The following is a 27781-nucleotide window of genomic DNA, read 5'->3' as shown; positions in this document are numbered from 1 at the left end:
TTTAATTTCAATTTATCGATTCTTTTATTTAAGACAAAGAAGTAATAATATTAATAAAAAACTCAAATTTCAATCATCCAGCAATATTTCATGCCTCATGAAGTATAGAATAAGAAAAAAATAAATATAATGAAAAGGATATCAGATATTTGTGTATGAAAAATGACAATATTATATTATTTAGAGGGTTGTGACATCAGTGTCAATTCGTACAGTTGAATTTGAACTCGTCTTGAGATTTAGCTCCATTTCTTGTATCGCTGCTGTCACGTAATATAAATTTTCCATCAATATTGAATAAATTTCATTCAATTCGAGCTCCGATCGTGAAATAATGAAAGCATCTATAGACATCCATTGAAAAAAAGAAATTATCCCGAAGGGGAAGCAGGAACATAAGAATAATTAAGAAATGATTGATTTGAAAAGAATTTAATACCGTACCATTTTTATGTTTTGTCAAGCTCTCCGCATAGACATTCATTATAATAGACAATTCATCGGATGATTTTGGTTCCTCGCATAAGCTACTATCCAAGCTTACGACGTTGAAACTGCATGAATCAGATACTTGTTTATATTGTTTAACGTGCTGTATTGTCGCATGCCATCTACATAAGGAAGAAAGAAATATGAAATTTTTGTACAATAAACATCAAGGTTTTATATCCTTCAAACCTTTGTTTGTCAATCAATTCATATATTGTATTTTCAAAATCACTCGTATTCATCGGCAATGGGGACGAGTGTGTAGGAGTTGTACTTTCACCTTCCGTTGATGTTGAGGTATCCAATGATTCAAGTTCCACGTCGTCTATGCTCCGCAATATAGCTCCTTTGATTTTCAAATATTCTTCAGACATATCGTACATCTAATCGGATGGAGGGGGAAGGAGAAATGAATAAATAATAATAAGAAAGTTGATATGAGAAGGTATAAAGCATATACAAAAGAATGTTTTTCACAAAAGATTCTTTCTCGTTTATATTCAAATGTGGATCATATCCATCATCAATCCCTTACCAATTCATTCTTTTGTAGATTCTGATAGATTTGTATAGCAATTTTATGATCAGCTTCGATCAATAAAAGCAATTGGAACATTAACTTATATAATCCACGTCCAAGGTCGATGAGAATTTCAGATATGCCAGGATCTAATGATATCTGGTCGGTACTGGATGTACTTTCATTCATTTGTTCAACATCACCAAAAATATTGAATTTCATTGATGACTTGATTGACTCAATTCCCTCCATGACATGATCCTTACGATCAAAGAATGTCTCCAAATGTTCTTGTATTTCAAGAACGCTATAACGTAATGATTCGACAAGTCTTGGGGTGCTTGCAACTCCCTGATTATACCATAATTTTGGTGGTTCTCCTTTTGATGATAATAAATCTGATAAAATCGATATACGATTGCCTAGGGGCGTCAAATTTCCCGTAAAATACTTTATACAGTCCTTGGATATTTCATTACACTTTATCGTCAATTCTCGTATTAATTTGTATAATTGATGAAGCAGTATGGGGGGATGTGATGAGGGTTGATTAACAAGCAATGCAAGTAAACTTTTTCTCCAACTTTCTTCACTCTCATCACGTGTCGATGCTCTGAATGTCAACATTCCAGGCAAATGTGGTGATGCATTACATGGAGTTATATCTAAATCACCAGCACTTGAACCACTTGTATCACTCCTCGATACTGAATCTCGTCGTCTTCGTTCACGTAAACTTAATGATAATGCCGGAGCACCATAAGACTTTTGGAAACTTGGCTTATCCTCATCAAGTGGCGATTCAGCTTCTTCATCGGAACTGTCATCAGGATTAACTCTACGCTTTTTACTCATCACTGGAGTCTTTTCACTAATACTCTCATCATTCACATTTGAATGTGTTTTTGTCAGTGGCTCGCTATCACCCTCCGATAGAGGACGTCGCCGTACACCCCAATTAAAGTTGTCGGTGGATTCACCTTCAATGCTTTCGCTCTCATATTCGAGAAAATCAAAGTCTTTAAAGACACCAAAATCAGGCGGTCCATCATCACGTCTTGAACCACCACTCAGATCTTGTTGTGCACCAGATGTATCTTCTGTTGACGATGCTGATGATTGACGTTCCAATAAGTCTGATGATTGACTGAAGATTACCTATATAATGATGAAAAAGAAGCAGAACAAAATGTGTAAATAAGCATCCAATAGCTACAACTTAAATTGAAAACAGTGAGCAGTTCTCGGAAAGACTTCAGTGTTTCCACTACTTTTGTGTGTGACAATAGCTCTCAGAATTGGTATTTAAAACGATAAATTCAATTAAATTAAAAGGAAATGAATGAAAAAAATTTGTGGCTTAAAAAGGATATAAATTAAAATTCCTTACATAACAGTGGTCGGATGTGATTGACAAAATATAAAGTATAATTAAACACAGATGCTGATGAGCAATTAAAAATTACCTTTGAACATATTGAACTCAAAATTTCATCCTTCATTCATATAAATGGCACGCAAGGAAATTAAAATTTGTCATTATATGGGGAAATTATATTAAGTATGTAGGTAATGTAATGTATATTCAAATTAGAATAAAGTAACATAAATTAGGGGATATAAATAAATCAAGTCTTTTGATCTCTCATAATTAACAATTACTGAGAATTTTTTTTAATTTACTGGACATAGCACTTACCGATGGACTCTTTGGCAAACCCACACGTTGTCCACATGCTGTCAATAAATTTACCAAACATTCACGAACACGACTTTGTGACATCCATGGTCGTTTCCATCCGCTTAAAGGTGCTGTATCTGCTGGTGATAAGCTCGTACTTCGTCTTGGTGAACTTGTACCGCCAATATTGGAACTTGATGGTTGGGATATTTTTGCTTGTGTGCTTACATTCGTTTCAAGATCAGGCTTTAATAATAATCTCCTGCCAATTAATGGCGTCTGTGAGACATCGTATGAAAAGTCCATTGTACGCCCGGCTAATTCCTTTTTGCAAAATACTTCCGAATCACTGTAACTTCCATGGAGATTTTGGAAGAAATTGGTTGAACGGTCAACAGATGATGATGCTTGAGGCAAAACGAGTGTTGAACTTCTCGTTACAATTAGCTTTAAAATTTTCAGTGCTTCTCTCCAATTTGGGCTCTATTATTTAGGAACGGAAGAAGATAAATGTCAACAATTGTAAATAAATAAGATAAGGAATAACAAGCAACTTACATCTAAATGTTTTGCGACAACTCTCAATAAATCGCTGCTTATTATTTGTGCTTGAGGAGTTGACAATTCGACATAATGAAGTAAGCAATGAATGACGCTCAATACTTGTAATTGAACTTGCTGTGCTTTTTCGAGAACTTCAATGAGAAAGGCAAGCATATTTATGCCAAGATGAGCGTAGGTGTCATGCAAATATTTTATGACGCATTTTGTCCATTGGAAGCTTTCCTTACTAAATGTTTTACGGCTATATAATGTCATAACAGTTCCGAGATTTTCCAATTTTGATCCCATTTCAGTTGCAACTTGTGCTATATTTTCAGCACTTTGTATGCAAATCTCATTACCGCTGTCATAATTTAACAGCATATAAGGTAATAATGCAATAACGTTCATTGCAAATGCACTACTTTGTGTTGGATCACAAACGGGTAGATTTAATATTGGAATTAATTGGGATAAAAGAGCAGCGGATGGCTCATAAGTAACACTATGCGTGCAACCTTTCAATAATAGTGCATGAACTCCAGGATAATTGTTCCATTTCAATTGATTCTGTAATCTTTCCACCTTATCGCGTGCGTCTGGTCTATCCAATGGTAATCGATGCAAGACACGCGATAATAATCGAAGTGCCAGTAAAAATTCATGTTCGTAATCACTCTCAAGAAGCGATACACCGAGCCAAAATAATTGTGCTAATATAGTCATTTTATCATCTTGACTGGTTGTGTCAGATCCAAACTTTAAGCTTTGTGCTGAACGTGAACGTGATAATGAATTTGGAAATTTGGAGTGTGTTCGTTCCAGTTCAATATTTGTAGCTGTTCTGTTCCTCAATTCTGTATCAAAAGAAAAAGAGAGAAAGAAGGAAATGTTAAAAATCATTTATTAACTTCCTTCCTGTCGACAAAAATCCAATAGGCCTAAGAAAACATATTACAGCACGCCATCATAAAAAGGACTTTTTACGCAGTTTTCTGTAGAAAATAAAGGCAAACAGCGTAATTAAAAATCCAAAATTTACTAAGACTCTCCACGATAAGTAGTTAGTCAGACAGTACGACATAATATGGACAATAGTGTCTGTTTCCCATCCAAGCTTTACCCCCTTCTCGCTTAAAAGAAAATAAATTCCTTTCCATCAATAATCAGTTTATTTACAGACCTTTCACTTCCATTGGTAAATTTGCTGTTTTCTTTGCACAATATGTTACAGAATAGCTGGTACTTCTTGCATGATTTCCAACTGACATAACATTATTTGTTGCCAAAGGAGATACTTGATTTCCATCACTTGCTCGCTTGTCTGTGGAGCAGAGAGTAGAAAAAAATTGAATTTAATATTATTAGAGTTCCAATAGAAATAATAATTTATTATAGAATCCGTACATAAATAGAAAAGAAATCCAACATGTACAAAATGACATCCAAATATCAATTTTATATTTCGTAGAAATATCACATGAAAAAATTATGTACGAAAATTGAATTTACATCAAAAATTACTTACTCGAAGTCAGCAGTGCTACCTCCTTATTGTTCAAATTGGGTGTACTTTTAAATATATCTTTCATTACATCTAGTGGACGGAAATCTGAATCTAAGCTGTCAACAGCAGCTTCTAATGTCAAAAGTAATTCAGTGACATATCCTTGCATATCTTCGCCTTGTTCAGCGACTGTTTCAACTAATCTTGATAAGATGTCAGACAGCATTCGAGAATTGATTGGTACATTAAGTGCTCGGAATATTTGCAGGCATCTACCAGCATAATGTCGTGATGAACAACTTAATCCTAATTGCAAAGCAGTTTGTGCCCATCTTTCCGATATACTTGATTGTGGATGTGATTCTGAGAATATTTTTGCAATATGTCGTGTAAAGCATGTTAGCTGCTCGGCTGACTTACATGCCCAAACCTTTGCTGTTATATCCTCATAATTCCATAAAGGTTGTGTTAGATTTTCTTGTGTTAAAAACATAACTAAGCTTTTAATAACATGAGATATATCCATTAGTGGACCAGTCTGTGGAATGGGATTCTCTTCTGTTACAATTGTCGGTATTTCAACATTCTCGACATTTTCTGCATTCTCATTCTCTGTATTTGTTTCATCATTTGCTCCTAAATTCGTTTGACTTTGTCCTAACATAACAGGAACAACAGTCGGACCTAACATGTAGCTATCAAATTCCTGATCAAATTCAGTGAAATTATTTGACAATATCGACGTATTTGTGCATGCTAAGCCTAATCCCATTATTTTCGTTTGACTATTCAGCATTATCTTTGCCAGCCCTAAATGATCATTGTGCTTTGATTGTACAAAAAGAAGATTCAACAACAATTGCTTACAATGATCCCTTACAGTATTTCTTGTATGATCTAATCCCAAAAACAATATGTGTAGCATAAGAGGCAAATGTAAAGTCCAATCAATTCCATTAATTCCATCGATAACAATTTCCGTGAGTAGCATTACAGCAACATTACATCGATGAAATCCGCTTATTGGCAAATTTGTATCCGGTAAGATTTTATTTAATGGCGCAAAATATCCACCATATTCAGGCATTGGTAACGGATGTGGATGCACATAGTGATGATGTTCACCTTTCGTCTGTAAATTATTTTCCATTGACTGTATCTCATTTTCATTTTGAATTATTATGTCTTCATGTCGTGGCGGTAAAACGGATGGACCTGATGCTGTTCTTATTTTATCACTTCCTCGAGGCGGTCGATAAACATTACTGTTCATGAGAGCTCGTAAAGCACTGTCAGATTTGCATGTTCTATTTGGAGAAACAGAAAGAGAAAAAGACATAGATTTTAATAGAAAAGCAACAAAAAAGTTTGCAAAGTCACGAAGAATAAACAAAAATAAATTGACTTTGTCTTGTATGATTTCGTCTATTATTTCAACATTTTCTTTAAGTGAAATATTGATAAAGTATATGAATTTTCTTGTTCCAATTATATTCAAGTTCGGAGATGTTTCAAGACAAAAATTCTTTAGATATTTTGCTTCATTGTACTGCACATAAAAGGAAAAATGTTTTTCCAAAAAGTAATTTTTCTTTTATTTCATGAAAAAACTCTCATTTGTGCTTTTGTATGTTGGTTATACCTCCTCCTTTTCATCTTTAATATTTGACCTTTTTAGCGCATTTTTGAAGAAAGGGTGCTTAATCATACACTTGTTCGGTTCGCTGGGTGAGGGACGAGATCTCGACAACTAGAACATTGTAGAATGGTCTACTTTGAAGCATTAGTTCCTTCCCATCGAGTTATTCCGGTATCAATTGGTTTAGAAGGTTTCAACCGGTATTAACCGGTTTAAAGCGTTGCTTTCAAAAAATTTGAATTTTTAGCAACCGTTAGAAAATTTAAATTCTAAAAAACCGTTAAATGATAAAACGAATTACTGATCACTGGGACAAAAATGCGCTAAAGTCGCTCGATAAGGTCGAGTACTTTTGTAATTTTGATCAAAAACTTTACTTCTTATTATCTAATTAAAAAATTATGAGTTATAAATAATTATAAGACACTTACCCTTTATCATCATCATTTTTAGCATGTCGTTTTGTGTGGATGGTTCCTTTCTCGACAGCAACCTCTTGTACCTTTGGATCGTTATTAGCAGCACCATCCGAATGGCTTGAAGTCTTTCTCATACTCGTCAAACGATAAAATGGTGGATGTTCTGTTCTCTCAATAAGACAATTTAAAGTCTCGACTGTTTGAAGTTCAATCATTAATTCATCCAAAAATCGTTCTTGTGCTGAACGTGCGAGATATAAAGCTACTCGTTTTGTATAACATAGTAGCTCGTTTGGTGCCAATCCAGATATTATTACTAAATATCTAAGTATGACTTTTAGATTATTCGGCCAGCATTGTGACAAAATTCCCCACAACTCCTCAATTTCCCGTCCATGTGAATCTGAGAACTGATTTCATATATTTTTGTTAAAATAAACATAAAAACGGATTCAGATTATGTACAAACAGAAGTGCATTCAGACAGGATTTAGATGGATGTAGACTCAAATATCAATAGCTTCAAATCCTACCAAAATAAGTCTCTGTATACACCTCCGATGTATGTACATGAAGTGTATATGAAAATTTATGGAAATCAAAAATGAAACGAAGAAAGTCAAACACAAACCTTTGCCGTGATGTAAAACAAATTGTTTAAAATCATTTCTGTTGCCTCAGTCGATCCCGCACCATCTCGTCGACCTTTCAATCCCGAGTCCGGATAATACATAATGTATGACAAAGGTGATACTGTTGGCGGGACATTTGAGGCGAGCAACTCCATATTTTCAAGCCATGGTAGTAGGCATTGTAAGAGTAAAAATCGGACGTCAGTTCGTGCCGTTTGAAAACGGTATGTAATCTCTGTAGAAAAAAGGAAAAAATGCGATAAAAATTGAAGGAAATGAAAACATAAAATGGGGATGTAAGAGTGTCAATAAGAAATAAAAAAGGAATTGTCTTTAATACATGAGTTAAATGTAGCGCAATGACTCTCATTCTGTCATAAGCAATGTCAATTGTTTAAAGCTCACGTCTATAAATAACAAGTTCTTTTACTTGAAACGTTTGAATCACATTTCTAGCATGTACTCGTTCTTAACATCCTTCAACTGTTTCTACAAATTAAGCATCACAGTAGCTCAATTTATTTCTCATGATACACACATAAATGTAGACGGTGGGGCGTTTTATAGAAACAATTTTTTAAAGAAGCTTAGTCATTTGAAGTATTTCGTACGAGAAATAAAATATGATTTATGATATAATTTTTTATGATGATGTACTATACCTGAAAACATCGGCATTGTCATCTCAGGCCTTAATCGCGACATTTGACGTGAGAGATACATTTGCGAACGACAATACAATTTATCTAAAGCTCCATCTAAGGTGCAATTTTTATCGTCTGGAATGAGAAAAGAAATGAATTAAAAATTTAAAAATCACTCAATATCAATGAATATGACGTGCTATTAAGGAACAAATTTCAAAGAATCATATATTTTAATTAAGTGTCACACTTCAGATCGTTAATAAATCACGTTTAGCATAAATCCGATTTAATAAAGAAATTCGTAGCTAAGCATCCCTAATTAAAATTTTGTCATTGGAAGTGAATAGCAGACTAAAAGTTGCCAAAGAGATGGAAGATGTCATTCTTCTTCATGTTCCTTTAAACAATAATCACATTCCCTTTTAATCTTTATCACAGTCTGAAATGCTGGATATGTATCCCTAACAGACAATGAGGACATTCACCTAAATTAGCATGTACATGAGGATACTTAGTCAATTTAATTGAGAATGCTCAATTTAGAGAGCATATTAATGTTGATGCTCAATTTTGAGAGCATACTGATGTGCATGCTTAGTGCCTGTTCGGGATCAATTACCGCTACAGACACAAGGCAACAAATCGCAGATTTTGCTCTAAAATTAATCGAAACCAGTCGTTACGATCCTGTCAGGACAATTTTGCGTGTTCCTGTGATTCGGCGCTGTAGCAGTGCCCAGCAAACACATTGTCCCATTCAGAATAGAAGATCACATATAAACATCCCCAAACACAGCATACCCGAGCGGCACACTGCAGCAAATTGCATATTTCGGCTTAAAAATGAATCGAAATCAGTCGTAACGGTGCCGTCAGGACCATGCATGTTATCGCTAATGTGGCCATGTGGCAGTGGCTTAGCACGTTATGCTATTCGAGAGAAACACCAAACTGCAAATCACTTATGAAGATCCCCATCCAAAGCATACCCGAGCGGCAAAATGCGACAAACCAAATTTTTCAGCTATAAGAGGATCAAAACCAGCCGTCATTGTCCAGTCAGGACATGCGTGTTCCCGTAATTCGACAGCGTACCAGTGCCTAGCAAGCAAATAATACTGTTCAGAAAAAGACATCACATATGAATATCCCCATACAACAACTTCCGACTCTCCCTTTCACTTCCTTTCAAGAGAAACAGAGAGAGAGAGAAAGAGCCGTACACAAAATTGAGAGAAAAATAATTTTTCTCCTTTCCTTATTTTTTTCCCTCATTTTTCATTCCGAACATTTTCCTGCGATCGCTTTCATCACAAAATTTTTACTTTCACTCATTCAGTTATTTCATTGCTGTCAGAATGCTCGGTCGTGAATTTACATATAGTCGATTATTTTATTTTCAATAATGATCTTTAATACTCTTGACTGGATGTTTTTATATTAAATAAGAGGACTTTAAAGTGAATCGATTGGAAGCACCTAAGTTTCCATAGAAATGACAAATGGAAATGATTAAAAAAATAACAAAAAAATAAAAACAAAGGAATTAAAAAAATAAAAATAATAACAGTGCACAGAACTAAGTGATTGCTTGGATTAAAAATAGGAATAACATCATGACAGGCTCTATTGAAAATGTGACTTATAGTGTGATTGAAAGGAATTACCAAGAATATGCAGACGATTTGTCAAATTATTCATTACAGAATCATACAAATGCTACACATGATAGATCTGAACATGATCTGGGAATTGAGATTGCATATTTAATAGGAGATTTTTTAACGCATTATTATACGCCCGCATTAGTGTTGATAGGAACAACTGGAAATATTTTATCTGTTATTGTATTCTTTAAGACTAAGCTAAGAAAGCTCTCGTCGAGTTATTATTTAGCAGCTTTAGGAATAAGTGATTCGTGCTTTCTACTTGGTGCATTTGTATCATGGTTAAATTATTATAATATAAATATTTATAATCGAGACTATTACTGTCAATTCTTCACATATGTCAGTGGATTATGTAGTTTTTTGTCTGTTTGGTTTGTGGTGGCATTTACAGTTGAGAGATTTATAGCGGTGCTATATCCCTTAAAACGACAAACAATATGTACAGTTAAAAGAGCTTGTACAGTTTTATTTGTGCTGTGCGTCTTGGGATGTTTGATTAATATTCCATGTCTTTTATATGCAGCACCACAATACTCAATCTTTTTAAACGATTATGTTTGTGATGTCCGAGAAGATTATAAGGTATTGACAAAAAATGAATATATTCTGAATTTCTTGAGTGTTTTGACTGATTTTAAGTGTCTGTATCGGAGGTTCACAAACTTTGAGTTGCGGCACACTATATGGATGTACTGGCAAATTGTTCATTTAAGCAATGAGACATTTTTGGAATTCTAAGAACTAAACTTTATGATCTGTTTCTGTTAAATACGTCCGAATAGCACAAAACTGTTAATCGATCCAAAATCTGGCATCAGGTAGCCATGAGGTAGCATGGTGCCAGGTTCACATGACCCTAGCAAGGTGCTAGGTCCATATGACTCTAAGATGGTGTCCAGTCCACATGATTCAAATATTGTGTCAGGTACACATGATTCCAACATTGGGCCAGGTCTACATGACTCTAGGATGGCGTAAGGTACACATGATTCCAGAATTGCGCCAGGTCTACATGACTCTAGGAAGGTGTCAGGTCCACATGACTCCATAAGATGGTGCCAGATTTAAATGAAATCTGAGTCAGAGTCGTGTCGACTTGAAACCGGATTTTTTGATCAATTTACCGATTTGTGCTTTTCGGTACCCAGAACTTGCTTCGACTTGACTTAAAGCTCAGAAAATACTAGAACGGGAAATTTGGGACCCGTTTCCGATTCCCGAAGACGGGAATCCCGTTTCCATTTTAACCAAACTTCTTAAAATTTTCAATTTTTAGAATTTTTTCTAAAAAAATGTCAAGAAAATACCCAAGCAATCTTGGAACCGACCCTATATATGACATTAGATGAACTAATTCATAATCTGCAGATTTTACCAGAGAATCTACAGAAATTTTGGGAATTTTCAAAAATAAAATTTCAATTTCTATTTCCAAATCTAAAAATAGACTTCCAATACCAAAAGTGTGTCGTGACCCAAAAAAGAAAAAGTTTAAGAAACACTTGATAAGACACTTCAAAACATAAATCAAGATTCACAATAAAGAAATTCAAAACATCTCTAATGATGACAAAAAAAAACTTATTGCTATAATTTCAGTATCAAATGCAAATATTTAATTACATAGATACAGCAATTGTTTTCGTATTGCCATTTACAACAATTGTGATTTTAAACACCTTTACAGCAGCAGCTGTATGGAAGGTTGCTGGTGTAAGAAGAACTATGACTTTACAAAAAAGGTAATTAATTACCGAGTATCATTAAATGATATGTTGATTCTCCAATGTAATTCACATCATCATCATCAAGTTTCAAACATTATATCCAATATTAAGCTACAACATAATTAAAATATGCTCACGCTCGCAACCCTTTAAGCCACAATCAAATTGATTACTTAAATTAATGTGCTTCCCCATTCTTCCCTCCGTTCTCAAGTTTCTAGATCATAAAATCAAATAGATATTCGCGAATCTCGGGGTTTGATGCTTGAGGATGTTAAAACTTTCAAAGAAAATTCTGTTGAGAAATTCTTTTATTGGGGAACGTACGGAAATTACGTAACATATAGTAACAAAATCATGAATCAAATCTTTGCCTAATATATAACGCGAAGTGCGACATTCAGGAATGGTACAACAGATCGTAGATCGCAGTGCCTTTTCGTCTTCGACGGATCCTAATATTTATTCTACGTATCAATCTAGTTACTGGAATCATGCCCCTATGAAGATCTTAGGGTAACAAAGGTTTGCCATTTTCTATTATTCTAGTCTTCAGATTTTTTGCATCTATGCAGGCCTGTGCATCTAATTTTGACAAACCCCAGTTACAACAAATTGCTTTCCATCTCACTCTGTGACAGGTTCTGTCATTTAATTTGCATAAATTCTCTGTCCGCACATTCAGCTGACATTCTTTCATCACTGTTCTGTGCCATGTAGCTTTTGAAGCTTCAGGGCGTCTTTTCCCTTATACATTCTAACCAAAGGCAGTGGAATGAACTTGTGCTTTTGTCCCAATGTTCTCTGACAATGCCCCCTCTTAGCATTACATAATTTCCGAACGTTCCCTAATAAAATCATATTTTCCTCTTAGGCAATAATCTATGTAAATATATTAAAATTTTTCTAACACTGTGTACAGTCACAGATACTGCATTAATCTTTAATGAAAAGAAGCATAATATGAATGATAATTCTTATCAAGGAATGTAGCATTAGCGAAGCAGCTCAGTAATATCATAAGGATGTAATTGCTTAAAATAAAATTCATATAAATTTTTGGAATAATTTTAATTCCTTTGTCACAAACAACTTTCGCATTAACCTAAATAAGACTTTTTATGCATATACATAAAAGGAACGGAAGATTCAAAATTTAACGCTGCAGAGCCTTGTGTGACGCAATTCCTCTTTAAATATGTCTAACATTCAGTAATTCAAAATAGATAACTCATTCCAGATTTGTGAAGAATAAGGCTTCGTCGTCTTGATATCTAGGCTAGCTGATATTTTTGTTTTACACAATATTGTATCCTATACTGCGAATAAGACCGAGTGAATCAATGTAATAGCAATAATCGGATCAAGTCCTGACACATATTTTTTTAAGCAAGCATCTTGAATAGGCATTGAGCTATACAGCCTTTTAAGATGATTTTAACTCTTATATATTGCTATGGCACTTCCGCAATTTTTTTCGAAATATCTCTAAATCCATTGGAATGACTTCAAATGAAAATGACTGAGATTTAAAGAAGCAGTTCCTCCCAAAAAATGATAAATTACTAGCAAATATGTCAACATACCGCACAAAAAAGGATTAAAGATAAACAATACAGGAATACGATTCTATTGATAGCTTTGTCTATATAAAAAGCTCAGTCAATATTATGACATGCTTCCTTTGACGACTTTTATTCCAAAAGTATGTTTACTATTTTCGGTATGTAAGATGATTGAATGAGAACAGTGCAAATAGTAAATATCGATGGATTTACCTTTTATATTCAAGGATTCTTCACATTTATTAAGATCAACAAATTGTTTTCTGTGGCTTACTTTCTTTAAAGAAAAGGCTTTAGTTGCCATAAAATGCTCGAATGGTACAATGCGACAAACAGCATTTAAAGCTGTGAAAACGGATCGAAATTAGTCGTCAAGGTACCGTCAGGGCAACTTTGCGTCTTATCATTAATGCGTCCCAGCAACTATCTTGTGCTGCAAAGGCAGTTCATGATTATTTAACATTCAAGCAGAGCTGGAAGTCGACTTTAATTTTACATGGATTATCGGAAATTAAAGGAATCGAATTTGATCGAATTTCAATTTACATCTCCTATTAACTCCTAATATATCCTCGTATTTTCCAATTTGTGAATCTCAAATTAAGATCTTCTGAGAAGATTTACACAATATCGAATAATAAATTATTTCCAATACTAGTTCCACACGTCCTACATTGTTATCTCTCAATTTGATCTCATTTATCAACAAAAAAATTATTTTCACAATAAGATTTACTTCCCTATTAAGTTTGACTACGTATGAATAAACACGTCTGTGATAGGAAATAGGATGAAAAGTTGAACCGAACAGCACAAGCTGTTTTCTAGGACCTGGATCAATTTCCAGAGACTCAGTGTTCTAAACCCGCTACTGGCTAAGGCACCGCTGTGTCGCCGTTAATTAACGTTAAGACGCTTAATTGCTAAAGGCTTTTTGACGACTGATTCCGACTGAAGTTCCCCACATTGAGCAGCTCGGTCTTATTATTACAAAACATCATGTATTAACTATCCCTTATCATTTTTCCTGAATAATAACAAAATCATGTAAAAAACTTTTTAGTCGACAGTCGCAAATTATATTGAAAAATAAAGTTATAAGCCTTGTAGCCTTTCTCTATCCAAACAGATCGAAAAATATTTTATTCTTCCTTCAATAGACCGAAACAGCTCCGGATATTATCTCAAATATTTTTTGTTAAAAAAATAGTCCTTTTTTTGTCGAAAGCAAGCCTTTAATTATTTAGGTACGGGAAAATTCTCATTTAATGCTTCCTTAATCAATGCATTTAACAAATATTATTTTAAATGGGATAAAGATTAGGGAATGTTCAGACTCTGCCACCCTTCCTGATAAACCTAAATTGTTCCCTTAAATTGCTCAACTCAGTTCCAAGAAGATTAATCTTTCCGTGATAGACGTCAAAATATTTGTTAATTTTTTGGAATAATCAAATAAAAAAAATAATGTGAAAAGTTTTAGAAAATATAAAAAAATTCTGCCGAGTCAACGGAATTACGATAAAAATGAATATTGTTAAAGTTGTGTAATTTGCATACGCTCCAAAAAAAAGTTCCGAATTAAAATTCTTGGATATAATTCACAAATTTCATGGTTTTAAATGAGAATAAAAATATATAACAAATTAAAGCTATGAAACCTATTAGTTGCTATCATGCACGAATTTTAATACTTTCTTTTGAAAAAGTTTTAATTACGAAAAGCACATGGATGTTATTTTTAAAACTTCTGAAGGATGTGTCGCTCTATTAATCCTCTGTTAAAGGGGTTATGTTGTTCACTTAATACGTTCGCCTTTTAGGGGGGTGAGGAGTTTGGGATTTTAAAGCAGCTCAAACAAAATGAGATTTTTTGCATGGTTATTTTTCCTAGCAGACAGAGAACATGGTTTAAAGAGCAGAGTAAGCTAGCATGCTTAACTAGTGTATTTATGTAGAGCAAATGCTTGAAAGAATGCTCATTGCCTGTTAGAGTTTGTAACGAACAGAACTCCTAGTCGACTCTAATTTTATATGAAGTCGTGACATCTTGAGTCGACTTTTGAGTATTAAGACTCAAAATAGTCCAAAAGAACCAAAATAATGCCAAACTTAAAAGTGTCCCAAAGTGGCATTTTAACGGAAATCCGCTGGTTATCCTAGTAATTATTGAACAGTCCCTGAACCTGAACATGTTGATCAAACAGAAAAAAAGGATAATAAAGAATAACGGATCCCCAGAGGGGACTCAAAGCCACGTGCTAAGATTTTCGATCGCATGTTCCTACCACTAAACAATTAGGGATTATTTGACTATACGACTATGTGCCATATATAGATTATACATTTTCTGTATCTTCCTTACTACTGTTCTCCAAATGATATTACATTCCATTACAGAAATCCCATTAGAGCTAGGATTGAACACATGTAATGTAATGTAAATTACAAACCAAAACATAAATATTATTTTACTCCTTTTTGAGCCTTCTTTATATAAGGACATTACAAGTATTCATACTCATTTTGAATTAGTCAGAGCTCTAAGTCGGCTCGGATTTTGTATTTGAAAGTCGACTCAAATTGATTCAATTCCATATAAAATTCGAGTTTACTTCAAATTCTGGAATTAGTTATAACTAGGAACACATCCTTAAAACTAGCTTTGCTTCACTTTAAAATAATTACAAAAAAACATCAAAAAGAGATTTTCTTTAAAAAGGTTGTGGATTGAAAAAAATTGATTAAATTTTCAAACAAGTCAAAAATTTTTATGACAAGAACAAACAGGAATTTTAATTAAATCATCATATAGACATTACTTTAAAGGGGAATATAAAGCAAATATATATTCTTAGAACAAATTTGGAAAATCAACATATTTTAAAAATAAAAAAATTAAAGAAAATTTAAAATTCCAAATTAAATTTACTTTTTGCTCTTTCCTTTCTTTTTTGACATTTAAGAGCTAACGAGTTCCGGAGTACTGTAAACAATCACTCAAATACAAATTCTCTTTATAAGGAACACAATTTCAACCTTAATTTACACGCGAAGAGTAAGTAGCAAGAAGAAGCATGTAATTAATGTGATAATTGATCATAATTCCATCCCCTCCAATTTTTTGTCAATCTAGAAAATTTAGCACAGAAGAAGTCCGGAAATTCGTCGCAAATTAAAGTTACAAAAATGCTACTGAGTAAGTATATCATTAACTAGAACAGAATGAGATTACTGGCCATTTCTTCTTTGGATTGATAATTACTGTCGTTTACATAATTACTAATTAATACATTTTTTTGATCCTTAATTGCCATTTTTGGAATTAAATTAAATAAAATCAATTATCGATCCTATTGATTAACAATCTACGTGACCAGACACATTTCTCATCAGGGCGTAGCCAGGAAGCCATTGAGGAAAGAAACCCCCCTCCGAGAATCAGAAAAGCGCTTAACGTATTTTTTATTTTTAAATTTTCAGTTTATTTTCTTTAACAAAAATTCAAAAAATAACGGCGAAAATTCTTCTGGCTAAGCCCCTGGTCCTTATACTAGATATGACTACTCTGTCGGAAGTCAAAATCATTTCAGAACCACTGACATTGTCACATAACATAACAAATTAATTTTTATTTTCATCCACAGTTGTGTCGTCTGTTTTCGTGTGCTTAAATCTTCCTAGTTACATAATGCGTATTAAAGCATTTTTGATTGAAGTAAGGTCATCAACCATTCTGAATCGTGTTTATAGATAATAAATCCTTATTAATCTTTACAGAATGATGGTAAATCCTCTCAAGCAACTGTCATTACACAGTACATTTGCTGGTTCTTTTTCATCACTAACTTTGGAATTAATTTCATGATATATTGCTTAAGTGGACAAAACTTTAGGTAATTGAGAGACAAGAATTATCTTTTTTTATGGCGAAAATGAAAATGTCATGTAGACATTAATATACCTTTCGGCTCTATAAACTTTTAAATCCTTTCCTTATTTTTTAAACGATTTTAATTCCTTTTCTTGACCTTTTTTTCTCCTTAAAGGAAAGCACTGATATCAATGTTCAAATGTAAAGGATGTACAAAAACTACACGGCAACATGATGGAACCCAAGTTACAAGTAAAGGATAAGAAACCTTTTTACATTGTAAATTGTCATGAACTGAATAATTTTATGTGGTAAACATTTAGTTTCAGAGTATATAAAAAATTCAAATTCCACAGCATCAACAAAACGACGCATTATCACCCGTAAAGAGTCTTCTGGCAATGACAGTCAAGAGCTTCATTACTTTAACACTAGCATGAAAAAATGTCGAATGATAGAAAAGATTTAGATATCTCATGCTTATTTTAAACTTAACATTCTTTTCATTCTTTAGGTAAACGCACATTTTGTGATTAAATACATTGTACATACAAAAGGATTCTTTTTTATTTTCCATTCCTTTTATGTATGCTTTTTGTAAGAGAAACATAAATAAGAAGTAAAATTTTTCTAAAAATATGTGATGGAAATTGTATATGCTTTGAAAATGTATTTGCTAATAAAACTGTGAAAAAAAAAAAATACCGAATTTTTTTTCTTGACATTCTTCATTTCCACTAATGTAATTAATTATTTTTACGTTGAATAGATGTCATCCAGAAAGGATCCATGAACAAGACCTCTTATTGGTTATATAAATTTGCATAATAAATCACATTAAATCAGATTAAACTAAGCGTGAACCAAAACGAATTACACTTTTTTTTGTTACTTTGGAGTCGTAGATAACTAAATATCGTCTATCCAACAAAATCCAACTCCAATAGATCCCGACTCCCCTTTCAATTAATTACCCAAACCCACAGTCATAACGATAATCCTTCTCCCTTGTTCACAGGAGCGTAGCCAGGAGGGCACGGACCCTCCTCTGAGAATTGAATTGGCTACGGCCCTGCTTGTTCACAATGCTACGTCTACGTCTAATTGATTAAATAAAAATAAATTACATACCTTTTTCCTTCTCGCCCTGAAGAACACTGGTTGTGCCGAAAAATCGTTTATCCAATATTTGAAGTAATTGTAGAGCAGTTGTTTGCACTTCGACTCTAGGACATCCACACATGACGAGAGTTACAGCGATAACAGATGTATAATGATCACATGGATATTCTCTGTATTGACAAAAATAATAACATATAAAGTCAATTTCATTACTTTTAATGTTTTTTGATATTATATATAAATTTGGAATAATGATGAGCAACAAATAGGCAATAATTGTCTATCCCCATTTCCAAAACAACTTATTTTTGTGTATAAGTCTTCTTCATTGCAAGGAATATAGCTTTATTTTGATTATATTTTCACATCTAGTGTGCTCTATAAAAATATGGACATTTACAGTATTACTTGAGATATCGAACTGTCAGCATGTCCGTCAGTAGACAAAAGAACAGATGCTTATTTTCAAAATCAGTTAGTGCTGTCAGTCTTTCAATCAGACAACTACACGAGTTTCTGTTGGACTCAAATCATAATAATTAGAAGTCGAGTGACGTGACTTCAAAATATTGAGTTCAACTGGTATCTTTAAGAATCGTAGCTTTAAGTCAACTGATGAAATGGAAGGTTTTTAAATTTGCATAATCTCAAGCCCAAAAGCGATTAAAAGGGGAGGAATTTTAGGTTGAATCCTTCATTTTTTTGGGGGAAATTCTTCAATTTACTACGGAATTCGAGACAAAAATCTTAAATCCGATACAGCATTTTTCACCTTAAAAATAGGTATCGGAATCAAGCGACTAATGCGATGGCCGTGCACTACACCGGGTGGACAGAAAACCACTACAACTAGTCACAAACTAGACATTAACTTGCCTTCAACTAGTTATAACGCATTTGAGTTCATTCGGGTAGCAATTATGTTAGAAATATCTCTAGCTACATCCCTGCGCACTCAAACCACAGTCAAGATTATATCAGAGCCTATAGCTTCTGAATTATCAATAAGATTTAATGGATTATTAAACTAATTAGGTATTTCAAGAAAAAAATACATTAAATCGCGTCTCAAAAATAACAATAAAGTTTACCTTTACTGACTCATTTACATTTAGCTGTTATTTTCGTATCATAATTAGGCACTTAAAATGTCAACTCGTAAAAAAAAATGTTCATGCTTTCATCCCCAATTTTCTCGCAAAAGTTTATATATAATTATAATCTAATGAAATCAAAACCTTAACATTTCATATCATACAGGCAATAATTCTTAAGTTAAGACATGACGAAACTTTAATACTTTAAAAAGTTTCAATCCTTATGGATTGATAAACATATCGATGAGAAAAATCGGAAATGCGCTCGAATAGCTTAGGGTATAAATAAACTTTTTGGTAATTCCTTCAACAATAAATGCGGAAATTTTTCTGGTTCTTTTCTGACACTTTTGGAATTGTTGATAACTTTTTTATATCACAGCCTATTATCTCTAATTCTATCGTTAACGTACAAAAGCAGTTGTGAGGCACACAAAAAAAAGTAGATTTTCTGTTAAATGAAAGCAATCATCGACACTTTTTTTGAGCATAAAAACTATTGATTGATGGAATAAAAGGATGAGAATCAAATGGATTAATTTCGGTCCTTTTTTTTATCCTCTATCAAGTGAATTTAAATTTCTAATTCGGCATATGGGGCTTGATTTCATCTCTTTAGATTGAAATTCGAATGGCACAAGAAAATGAAGACAAAAAATCTCATTACTTTATTTCCATTTAATTTTTCCTACTTGAGACTTTACTTTTCGCAATCATTAATTTATGTATAAAAAACACCAGCGAGAAGTATAATTAAAAAAATTAATGAGCTAAAATTCAGTTGTGAATAAAGTCAGACTTAAAAAGGTATTTATAGGAATTATTAAGAAAATGAGTATTAATTGTCAACTTACTTAACATTGAAAATAGAAGCGAGAGCAAAGAAGCAGGCATCGGCCTCTTTTGATGTGGCTGTATAACATCGATCAATCACCCATTCCAATAGCATGCCAGCATCTGGATTACATTCTAATAGCAAAACTACAGTATCTTTTCCAAGTTGATAAATCTATACGTCGTCGTTGTTGTTGGTTAATATTTTGTACAGCACAGAAGGGATGAATAAGAAGATGAAAATTTATTAAATATTACCTTATACTTATACTTTCTTAGATCATTAATAATCGAATAAATTCTCTTTATGGAATATTTATTACCTTATCATCAGACGATGTTAAAAGTAAATCAAGCCATGAATATATGTTGCCGTCCTCGCTCAAGTTTTGAGTATCGAAACATGCGCCACAACATAAAAGGGCCGACATCGCCTGTAATAAAAAGATAATTCCGTTAATATAATATTTTTTTCTCCTTGAACATGTCGGTTAAGGAGTCATTCACTTATGATGCCTAACAATTAATGCAACTCGCGTATTTTTGATGCTTTATGACACTTAAAAGAATCTAAATGTGACATGAGTGAAACCAAAAAAAAATTACAAATCAAATTTGATTGACGTCATTTGTGAATGAACAGTAAACGCATGTATTTATATCCAATATAACAACCTGTAGTGCACTAAATTGTAATTTTTCTTCATCAGGATTTGTCGATATGATATTACTCGATACGCCCAAAGGTTTTGCATACTGACCACACCATGATGTGAATAGATTGAACAAGTTTCTCTTTAAATCTCTTGACAATAGAGTGTTGCATGTTTCCACTGATACAAAATATAGAAAAATAATATGATTATTTTTTCAAAAATTCAATATAGATTGATAATGATACATTGTGGAGGTTTGTAATATGAGATGAATAATAAATAGAAAAAAAAGAAGTTACTTACATGAAAAATTTTTGATCATTATTCTGATAAAATCACAGAAATGAATTTTAACTTCCCTCATGTTACTATTATCCTTGTCAATTTCAGCTTCTAAATACAGTCTCGCACCTTCCATATAATCTGTTTATTAGTGTACAATTAAAATAATTGATGAAATTATTCAATATGCATGCCATAATCGGCCAAATAATTAAATCTTACCAACAAATGTGGGATGAAGTGTGTCACGTTCTAGGACACATGAACTTTCACCAAATGTGCCATTTTCGGCAATTAATTTCAATACTTTGACAAGTTGCAGTCTCAATGCATCACGACGACGACGTCTCCTCATATTTTCCTGTTTCTTATCAACTGCTTCCCTGATGTAAGGCACAAGCTCTTCCATTAAATCTCTGGATGTGTTGTAAAATATAATTAAATTAGTATATTGTTTTAAAGTAAGTAGATAATATAATAATACATACTTTAATGCATCTGGATTAATTAGCCCTAATGCGTTGACGGCTGCATCTCGAATGTCAGCAACTTCACACCTCAATAACGGGACAATTAATTTATACATCGCGGTTGACAGGCCACTACTATTTTTATCATTTCTATCAGTATTCATTGAATCAGGAGATGAGCTGTTCATGAAAGAGACATAATTTGATAAACACATGGAAGCATAGATGAAGGAATGAAATTGCAAAATAAAGCACATTGAATTTGTTTTTTTTTTTTAATTAATTATATAAAAGTCAATTTAAAAACATTAAAACATTGCTTTTTAAAAAATAAGAATAAATTCCATTCTTTTTCATCTTAATTCTGATAAAGAATTCATAAAGAAATTTATAAAGTTTTTAAGTATTTTCTCATTAGCGAGCTAATAATATTCTACAGAAAAAATGTCTCAAAATTAGAACTCGATGCTAAATTATTAACTTAAATCTACAAAAAAAAAGTATTAACCGAACTAAACGTTATCTATATTACCCATGGCGTAGCTTTTTTCGTCCATGTGAAAGTGGAAGTGTAAATCGAACAATCCCCTCTGCTCCAAAAACTGACGATGGAATATTATCCAATGAATCCGACAAGGATCGTGTATCTTGCTCATGCAAACTTTTTTTTTTAGTATACATAGACATATATATAGTTTTTGGATATATTTTATATGATTGTATGTTTAACAGAGTATAATTGAATTAAAAAGAAGAAAATAAATTAGAATCAATTGAAAGGAAATTAATTTTTTTTTTTGAATGATGACAATGATGAGAGGGGTGATTGTGATGAAAATTTTATGTATTTTAATGTTGATGGGTGGGCAATGATTCAGCTGCTGTGAATCAATTTACCAAACTATGTGTGACAACTATACTTATTATTTTAGAGTAGTGCACAATACGCGAAACAACACTTTTTTACAGTTAGATCTAAGATCATAAGATATTGGAGCTTCACTTCATTATTTACTAATGATTATTGTAAGAACATTAAGATTATCAATCATTTGTGACGAAGGAAATAATGGCAAAACAAAAAAAGCTAAGGATGATAAATGATAAGCAATGTTTAAATGATAACAGTGAGCAGCAAACAATTGAACATGACTTAATGTATGAATAATTACCTCAAGCTAAGGTCAGGTGATGCACATCTTATGGAACTGACGGGTGATACGACTGATGGAATTAATCTCATTGCCATTTTGATCTGATTCTTCCATAAATTTACGAAAGAGTCACGTTGACTTTCGGTCAGTGGCTTTTTGGCTGGTGTAGAGCTTCTCAATAGAGATGCACGATTGTCACTTACGGGACTAGATGGGTGGAAAATACATAGCAATCAGATTACATTCTAATTTAATCATAAAGTAATACATACGTTGGGTCAATAATTGTATACAAGCTCTGTATACGCTGATAACATAAGGGCCATGCTTGAGCGACAACAATTGGACATTGTTGCATAATATTATTCCTTTCCATAAACCCAAACAGGCACATAGCCCATGGATCAAATTGTCCATTCGTACTATTGTTATTATTATTTGATGCTAATTGATTTGAGCTTAGTGTTGTTGCTGACGTCTTTACAGATTCCTCAATATATCCTACACTCCAAATATTGCTATTTCTTTCAATAATCCATTGTAAATCAATAACATTTGCATTCAATATTGCTGTACGTTCACTTTGAGGTAACATTGTCATCAATGAATCCAGTAACTATTGTTGTTAAAAGAATTAAGTTAGAAGGCAATCAATTAGTTGTCTAGAATACAGTATGTACATGAGGGAATAAACGTCTGTCAAATTATCAAAAACTTTTACAAGCTATATTTAGTAGAGTTAAAGACAATTGACAGCGTTGGTGAAAAAGGAAGCAAAAAAAGGTTTTGTTATGATAATCTCTTTTAAATGAGTTTCAAGAAAGTTTCTCAAAGAAAAAGAAGTAAGGCATACCTTAGGACAACATTTATCAATAACATCGATGAGAGGTGGTTCAGTTTCAGGCAACCCAAGTAATTTCATGATAGATTTAACTTCCTTCAAAATATGAACTGCTAATCGTCTTGGAGCAGCTCTATAATTACATAATGTAACAAGAGCTAATCCTTCAACAAGATTTAATGTTGTTGAAATTGGAACTTCTTGTTTCTTGTTGACATCATTTGGTACAGCTGATGTAGCACCAGAATTTAATGGATGTATTCCGCTATTAGAATTTACACTAGAATTCGTACTTGTCGTTCCAATAGAATGCTGTTGATTTGTTTGTGAGGAAATGTATCCAGAGTCTTTTGCAGAAATGACTGTTGCAATAGTTCCCATTGTTGTTGTGGTCGTATATGTTGACATGACATCATTTGATGCTTGAGCTGGAACTGCAGTTGATTTAACAAGGACTGTTTGAGTTGTTGCTGGTAATTTCTCTAATGCAACTTTCCATGTATTTAATAATAAATGAAGCATTTTTAAGCCATTGTCGAGCAATTGATGGAATGTATCGTTAACATCACGTGACAGAAATTGTGTAAAACCTTGAATGACATGTTGCCTCCAGTCAGGGAAATCTTTGACAAGTGTTTGTAATGATTGATAAGCTAATCCACTCAACTCTTCGTCCATATGAACAGTGCAACGCGCTAATAAATCTACCAGTTCTGTTTGACTTATATTATCAGGAATTAAACGAGGAATTGCCGCAATGCAAGTTCGGAACAAATCAATCTTTGGTTTTCTTTCACCAGTTAATAATTCTTCGGGTTCTTTATTGACATTTTGGGTATTTGTCATCATAAATGGTCGTCCAAGTGATGCGTCAAGAGCTCGTAAAATATCAACAAATACTCTACGAACGTGTGGGAAATAATTATGAATACCGATGCTTTTTGCCATATCCTCAGTCAACAATTTCGTCAAATATGTTTTCTTTACTCTCAAAGTGTTGCCTGACGGCAATATTGGTATGGTTCGTGGCATGGGAGGCTCTCCGTCCTTTTGTTGTAAAGAATCAGCAACAACAAGAAATGCTCTTAATCCTATACTCATTCTCTCTGGAGTCATTATTATCTTTATCGGACGTCCAACCCACAGCAGCTCAAAGACTATTTCTCTCATCGAAAAATCGAGTCTTTCTTGTGCAATGAATTGGATAATTTTTACAAAAATATTCAATGGCATGTCTCTTGGTACCACGGCCTTACTTCCCCGTGGAAATAATGAATTAACGATGCTCTGTAGACGAGAGTGAGTAGCCTGATTTGATTCACATTTAATTCGTATCATATAAACCTATTAAAGACGTAAAGGAAAAATAAATATAATATACATACATAGAAAAGGTCTTTATGTATTCATTTAATTATCACAGGTTAGCAAAACATTTTGAATCAAGCTATAGCGCATTAATGCCATATGGTGAAATGTTTGTGCTACTATTTTAAACGATGATTAGATAATTGCTCGTTATGAATAAATCTCAGGATTAAAAATTGGATTAAATTAAATCCTAGGATTAAAGTAATTGCTCATCATAGCGCTATAGCTGGACTGAGAGTTTTACTAAAGATGATTATAATCCAATGAATAATAAAAGGAAGAAAAGCTTAAAAGCCATAAATAAGTAAAAACTTACCCACAAAAGTCGATATAAAGATTCAAGAGCTGTTCACGGGATGAATAAATAAGTGTTATTAATGTATAAGTTCAGATATCCATTAAAGGAGTTTAGACTTACCAACACGACTCATTTTTTGATCACGATTCTTCAGATTACTTAAACACATCGCAAGGAAATAATGCCAATTATTAAGGAAGAAAGTTTTTTGTGATACACATAACAGGCATGTAAGCAAAGGAAACAGAGCTAATCGATGTTTATTTTTCGTACAAGCATCAAGTGTGGGTGAGTATAGGAGATCAACGAAATTTTTAACGCACGGTACGTTGACCTCATTTTTCACAGCTGCTGCTACAGGTACTAATATTTCGACAAACAGTCCCGCTAATGCATGTTTAATATCCTTATCCTTAACTTCTAAGAAATACTGAGCACATTCATGCATAAATTGAAATGAGGCTTCAAACTCCTCAATAGGTACCATTTTGACCCGAAAAAATTTCATTCCCATAAGAAGACTAATTATGCTCTGAGTTGTATGAGGTGATGGCTCTTTTGATCTTAATTCCTTCAATTCTGACATAAATCTCTTTTTGATTGATGCAAATCTACTTTGAGCCAATGTGCCGACAACTTCTCCGTAGAGGTCTGCAATAATATGGATATTGTAAGCATTTGGACAATTTTGTATTCCTTCACGGTATTTAAAGTGACGGAAAGCGAGGTTTTCAATATTCTTGATTATATCGTCATTTCCAGGATGAAATGGAAGTTGCTTTAATACTTCAAGCAATACTAAGCAGAATATAAATTCAACTGCAGCTTCACGTCTCTGTAATTGAATTTCCAAGTCGCTTGACGTTCCAATTAAATTCCAATCAATATCTGATTTTTTTAAATTCAGTGTTTTAAATTCAGCATCTGATATCTGTCGTCGATGCCATGCTAATAAAGCTCTAAGTAATGATGGCAAACAATGTTCAGCAACTGAACCTAATGCGGACAATAACTGATCAAATTGTGTATCTTCACCACGTTGTAATATTTTCGATATTTGTTTCTCGGAATTCTCCAGCATAACTCCTTCAATCTTCTTCTCAGCTTGCAATGTAAAGTCAGCGAATAAAATTCGCATGACAATTTCACCAGGACGTAAATTTTCCGTTGATCCAAACATATTTTCACTAGTTGAAAATCCTGAGGCAGCTAAAGACGACGATCGATTTTGTGGACTCCAGGGTAACAAGCTTGATCGTGTTGAAAGTGGTATTGTATTAAAAATTGGCGACTTGACAATATCTATTTCCTGATTCGATAATTCATCATCATAATCTGTTTTCAACGATTTTCCTAAAGGCGAATTTCCAGCACTACTGTCTAATGATACGATTGTATTCTCTGACGTAGTTGTTAATGAGTCACTCTGTTGGTGACCAGAACCTAGAAAAACAATAGAAGTAGAATGGAAAATTTATGCATATGTGTGTACATAATGAAATCAATAAAAATGCTGAACTTTTTTTTGTGTTTTGTAAGCTTATTGATTTTTTTAAGGAAATAAATCTGTTATGAAAGTAAATATTATTTTGCACTGACATGACTGTGACAAAGAATAAGATGACGAATGTCCCAACTTGGACAAGATTCTTGACAATAAACTACTTCTAATGTAAACATTTTGATCAAACATAAAGTCTATTTTTAAACTATCGTCTCGTAAAGTGAAATCATTTTCCATTTGTTTCTATTATAATCGTTAATCCACAGCTTATTACCGCTGCTGTCTTATTATAATATCATTTTGTTCAGAACTTTTTTAGGCACACAGATTGTTCTTGTAAAGAGCTAATAAATATCACAGTATCAACAGTTCTACTTAGTATCGTCGTATCGAATATCGTTAAATTGTGTTTATTTATGAAATTATCATGAAGGAATTTATATCGCGAAATGATCGAAGTGCTATAGAGGAATTTCAAATGAAAACTAAAAATTCACACAAGCGAGAGGTGTTTTTCATTCGATTTTTCATAAACTGTGTTTTTGTGTATATATTGTTGTTGCACATGGTCTTGAAATATGAAAATTGTGGACATGAAAATGTACAACTACATTCAAATTATTGATATTCTTTTAATTTAGCTAAGTGATACTCTTTCCCTCTCTGAACATTTTTTTTTTAAAATGTCAAATGCACGTCATAGCTTGATACAAATGACATTCTTAGTACATTCAACCTTGAACATGAAAAATGAATCGTTTGGCAAGATCACAATAATATCATCCCCAAGCTTTTATATCCGAATGATTTGCAATCTAAAGCTATTCTGATGTATAAAAATAATACAGTCATAAGGAACACGAACAAAAAAAAATCAATTTTTCCGTCTGTTTAATACCGGAATATTTTATAGTCGTTTTATACTGCACAAAATTGATCAGAGAAGAAAGAGTTAAGTACTTCCAATATGATGATTTTGACGATAGACTGTAATTATCTCACTTGTTTATATTTCCATTGTTGTTTATAAGAAATTTTTTCAATTTGTTCATTTGCATTTAAGTTATTTGACATTTAATGCCTTTAAATCAACGATACTTACTAGATGTTTTATCTGCCGTTGAACTGCCCAATGAATTCTCTGTTTTATCCATGTTTTAATTATATTTTGGCTTGATTAACATGCTTAAAACTTTAATTTTTTAAAATGTTTGAAATTCTTTTTTTCAAATATTTGTT

General features: G+C 32.9%; 2 protein-coding genes across 4 annotated transcripts; one reads left to right on the top strand and one right to left on the bottom strand.

Moving 5' to 3' along the window:
• Nucleotides 1-27781, bottom strand: fry (Protein furry). Of its 3 annotated transcripts, none has more exons than XM_070633975.1 (25): nucleotides 27645-27781; nucleotides 25159-26481; nucleotides 25057-25085; nucleotides 23382-24713; nucleotides 22801-23144; nucleotides 22547-22735; nucleotides 21907-22035; nucleotides 21393-21554; nucleotides 21127-21320; nucleotides 20926-21045; nucleotides 20642-20799; nucleotides 20290-20400; nucleotides 19987-20141; nucleotides 18045-18205; nucleotides 8093-8209; nucleotides 7430-7665; nucleotides 6811-7208; nucleotides 4762-6047; nucleotides 4417-4557; nucleotides 3249-4090; nucleotides 2709-3173; nucleotides 1025-2167; nucleotides 679-872; nucleotides 445-611; nucleotides 1-344 (listed from the first exon to the last, which is right to left on the bottom strand). In XM_070633975.1, the coding sequence occupies exons 1-25, from the start codon at nucleotides 27694-27696 to the stop codon at nucleotides 181-183; spliced, it is 9612 nt and encodes a 3203-aa protein (XP_070490076.1). In that variant the 5' UTR covers nucleotides 27697-27781; the 3' UTR covers nucleotides 1-180. The 3 variants fall into 3 exon arrangements, with proteins under 3 accessions (XP_070490076.1, XP_070490075.1, XP_070490077.1); XM_070633974.1 differs by lacking the exon at nucleotides 27645-27781 and adding an exon at nucleotides 26638-27005; XM_070633976.1 differs by lacking the exons at nucleotides 21907-22035; nucleotides 27645-27781 and adding an exon at nucleotides 26638-27005.
• Nucleotides 9440-17472, top strand: CNMaR (CNMamide Receptor). Its single transcript, XM_070633980.1, has 8 exons — nucleotides 9440-10329; nucleotides 11347-11489; nucleotides 16006-16097; nucleotides 16176-16238; nucleotides 16687-16757; nucleotides 16820-16935; nucleotides 17089-17165; nucleotides 17237-17472. The coding sequence occupies exons 1-8, from the start codon at nucleotides 9694-9696 to the stop codon at nucleotides 17380-17382; spliced, it is 1344 nt and encodes a 447-aa protein (XP_070490081.1). The 5' UTR covers nucleotides 9440-9693; the 3' UTR covers nucleotides 17383-17472.

This window comes from Chironomus tepperi, unplaced genomic scaffold (genome assembly GCF_022539635.2).
Source record: "Chironomus tepperi strain 1889 unplaced genomic scaffold, CSIRO-AGI_Ctep_v1 contig_84, whole genome shotgun sequence".
Classification (NCBI taxonomy): Eukaryota; Metazoa; Arthropoda; class Insecta; order Diptera; family Chironomidae; genus Chironomus; species Chironomus tepperi.
The sequence above is the reverse complement of the archived record's forward strand: the minus strand, read 5'-3'. Positions and strand labels throughout refer to the sequence as shown.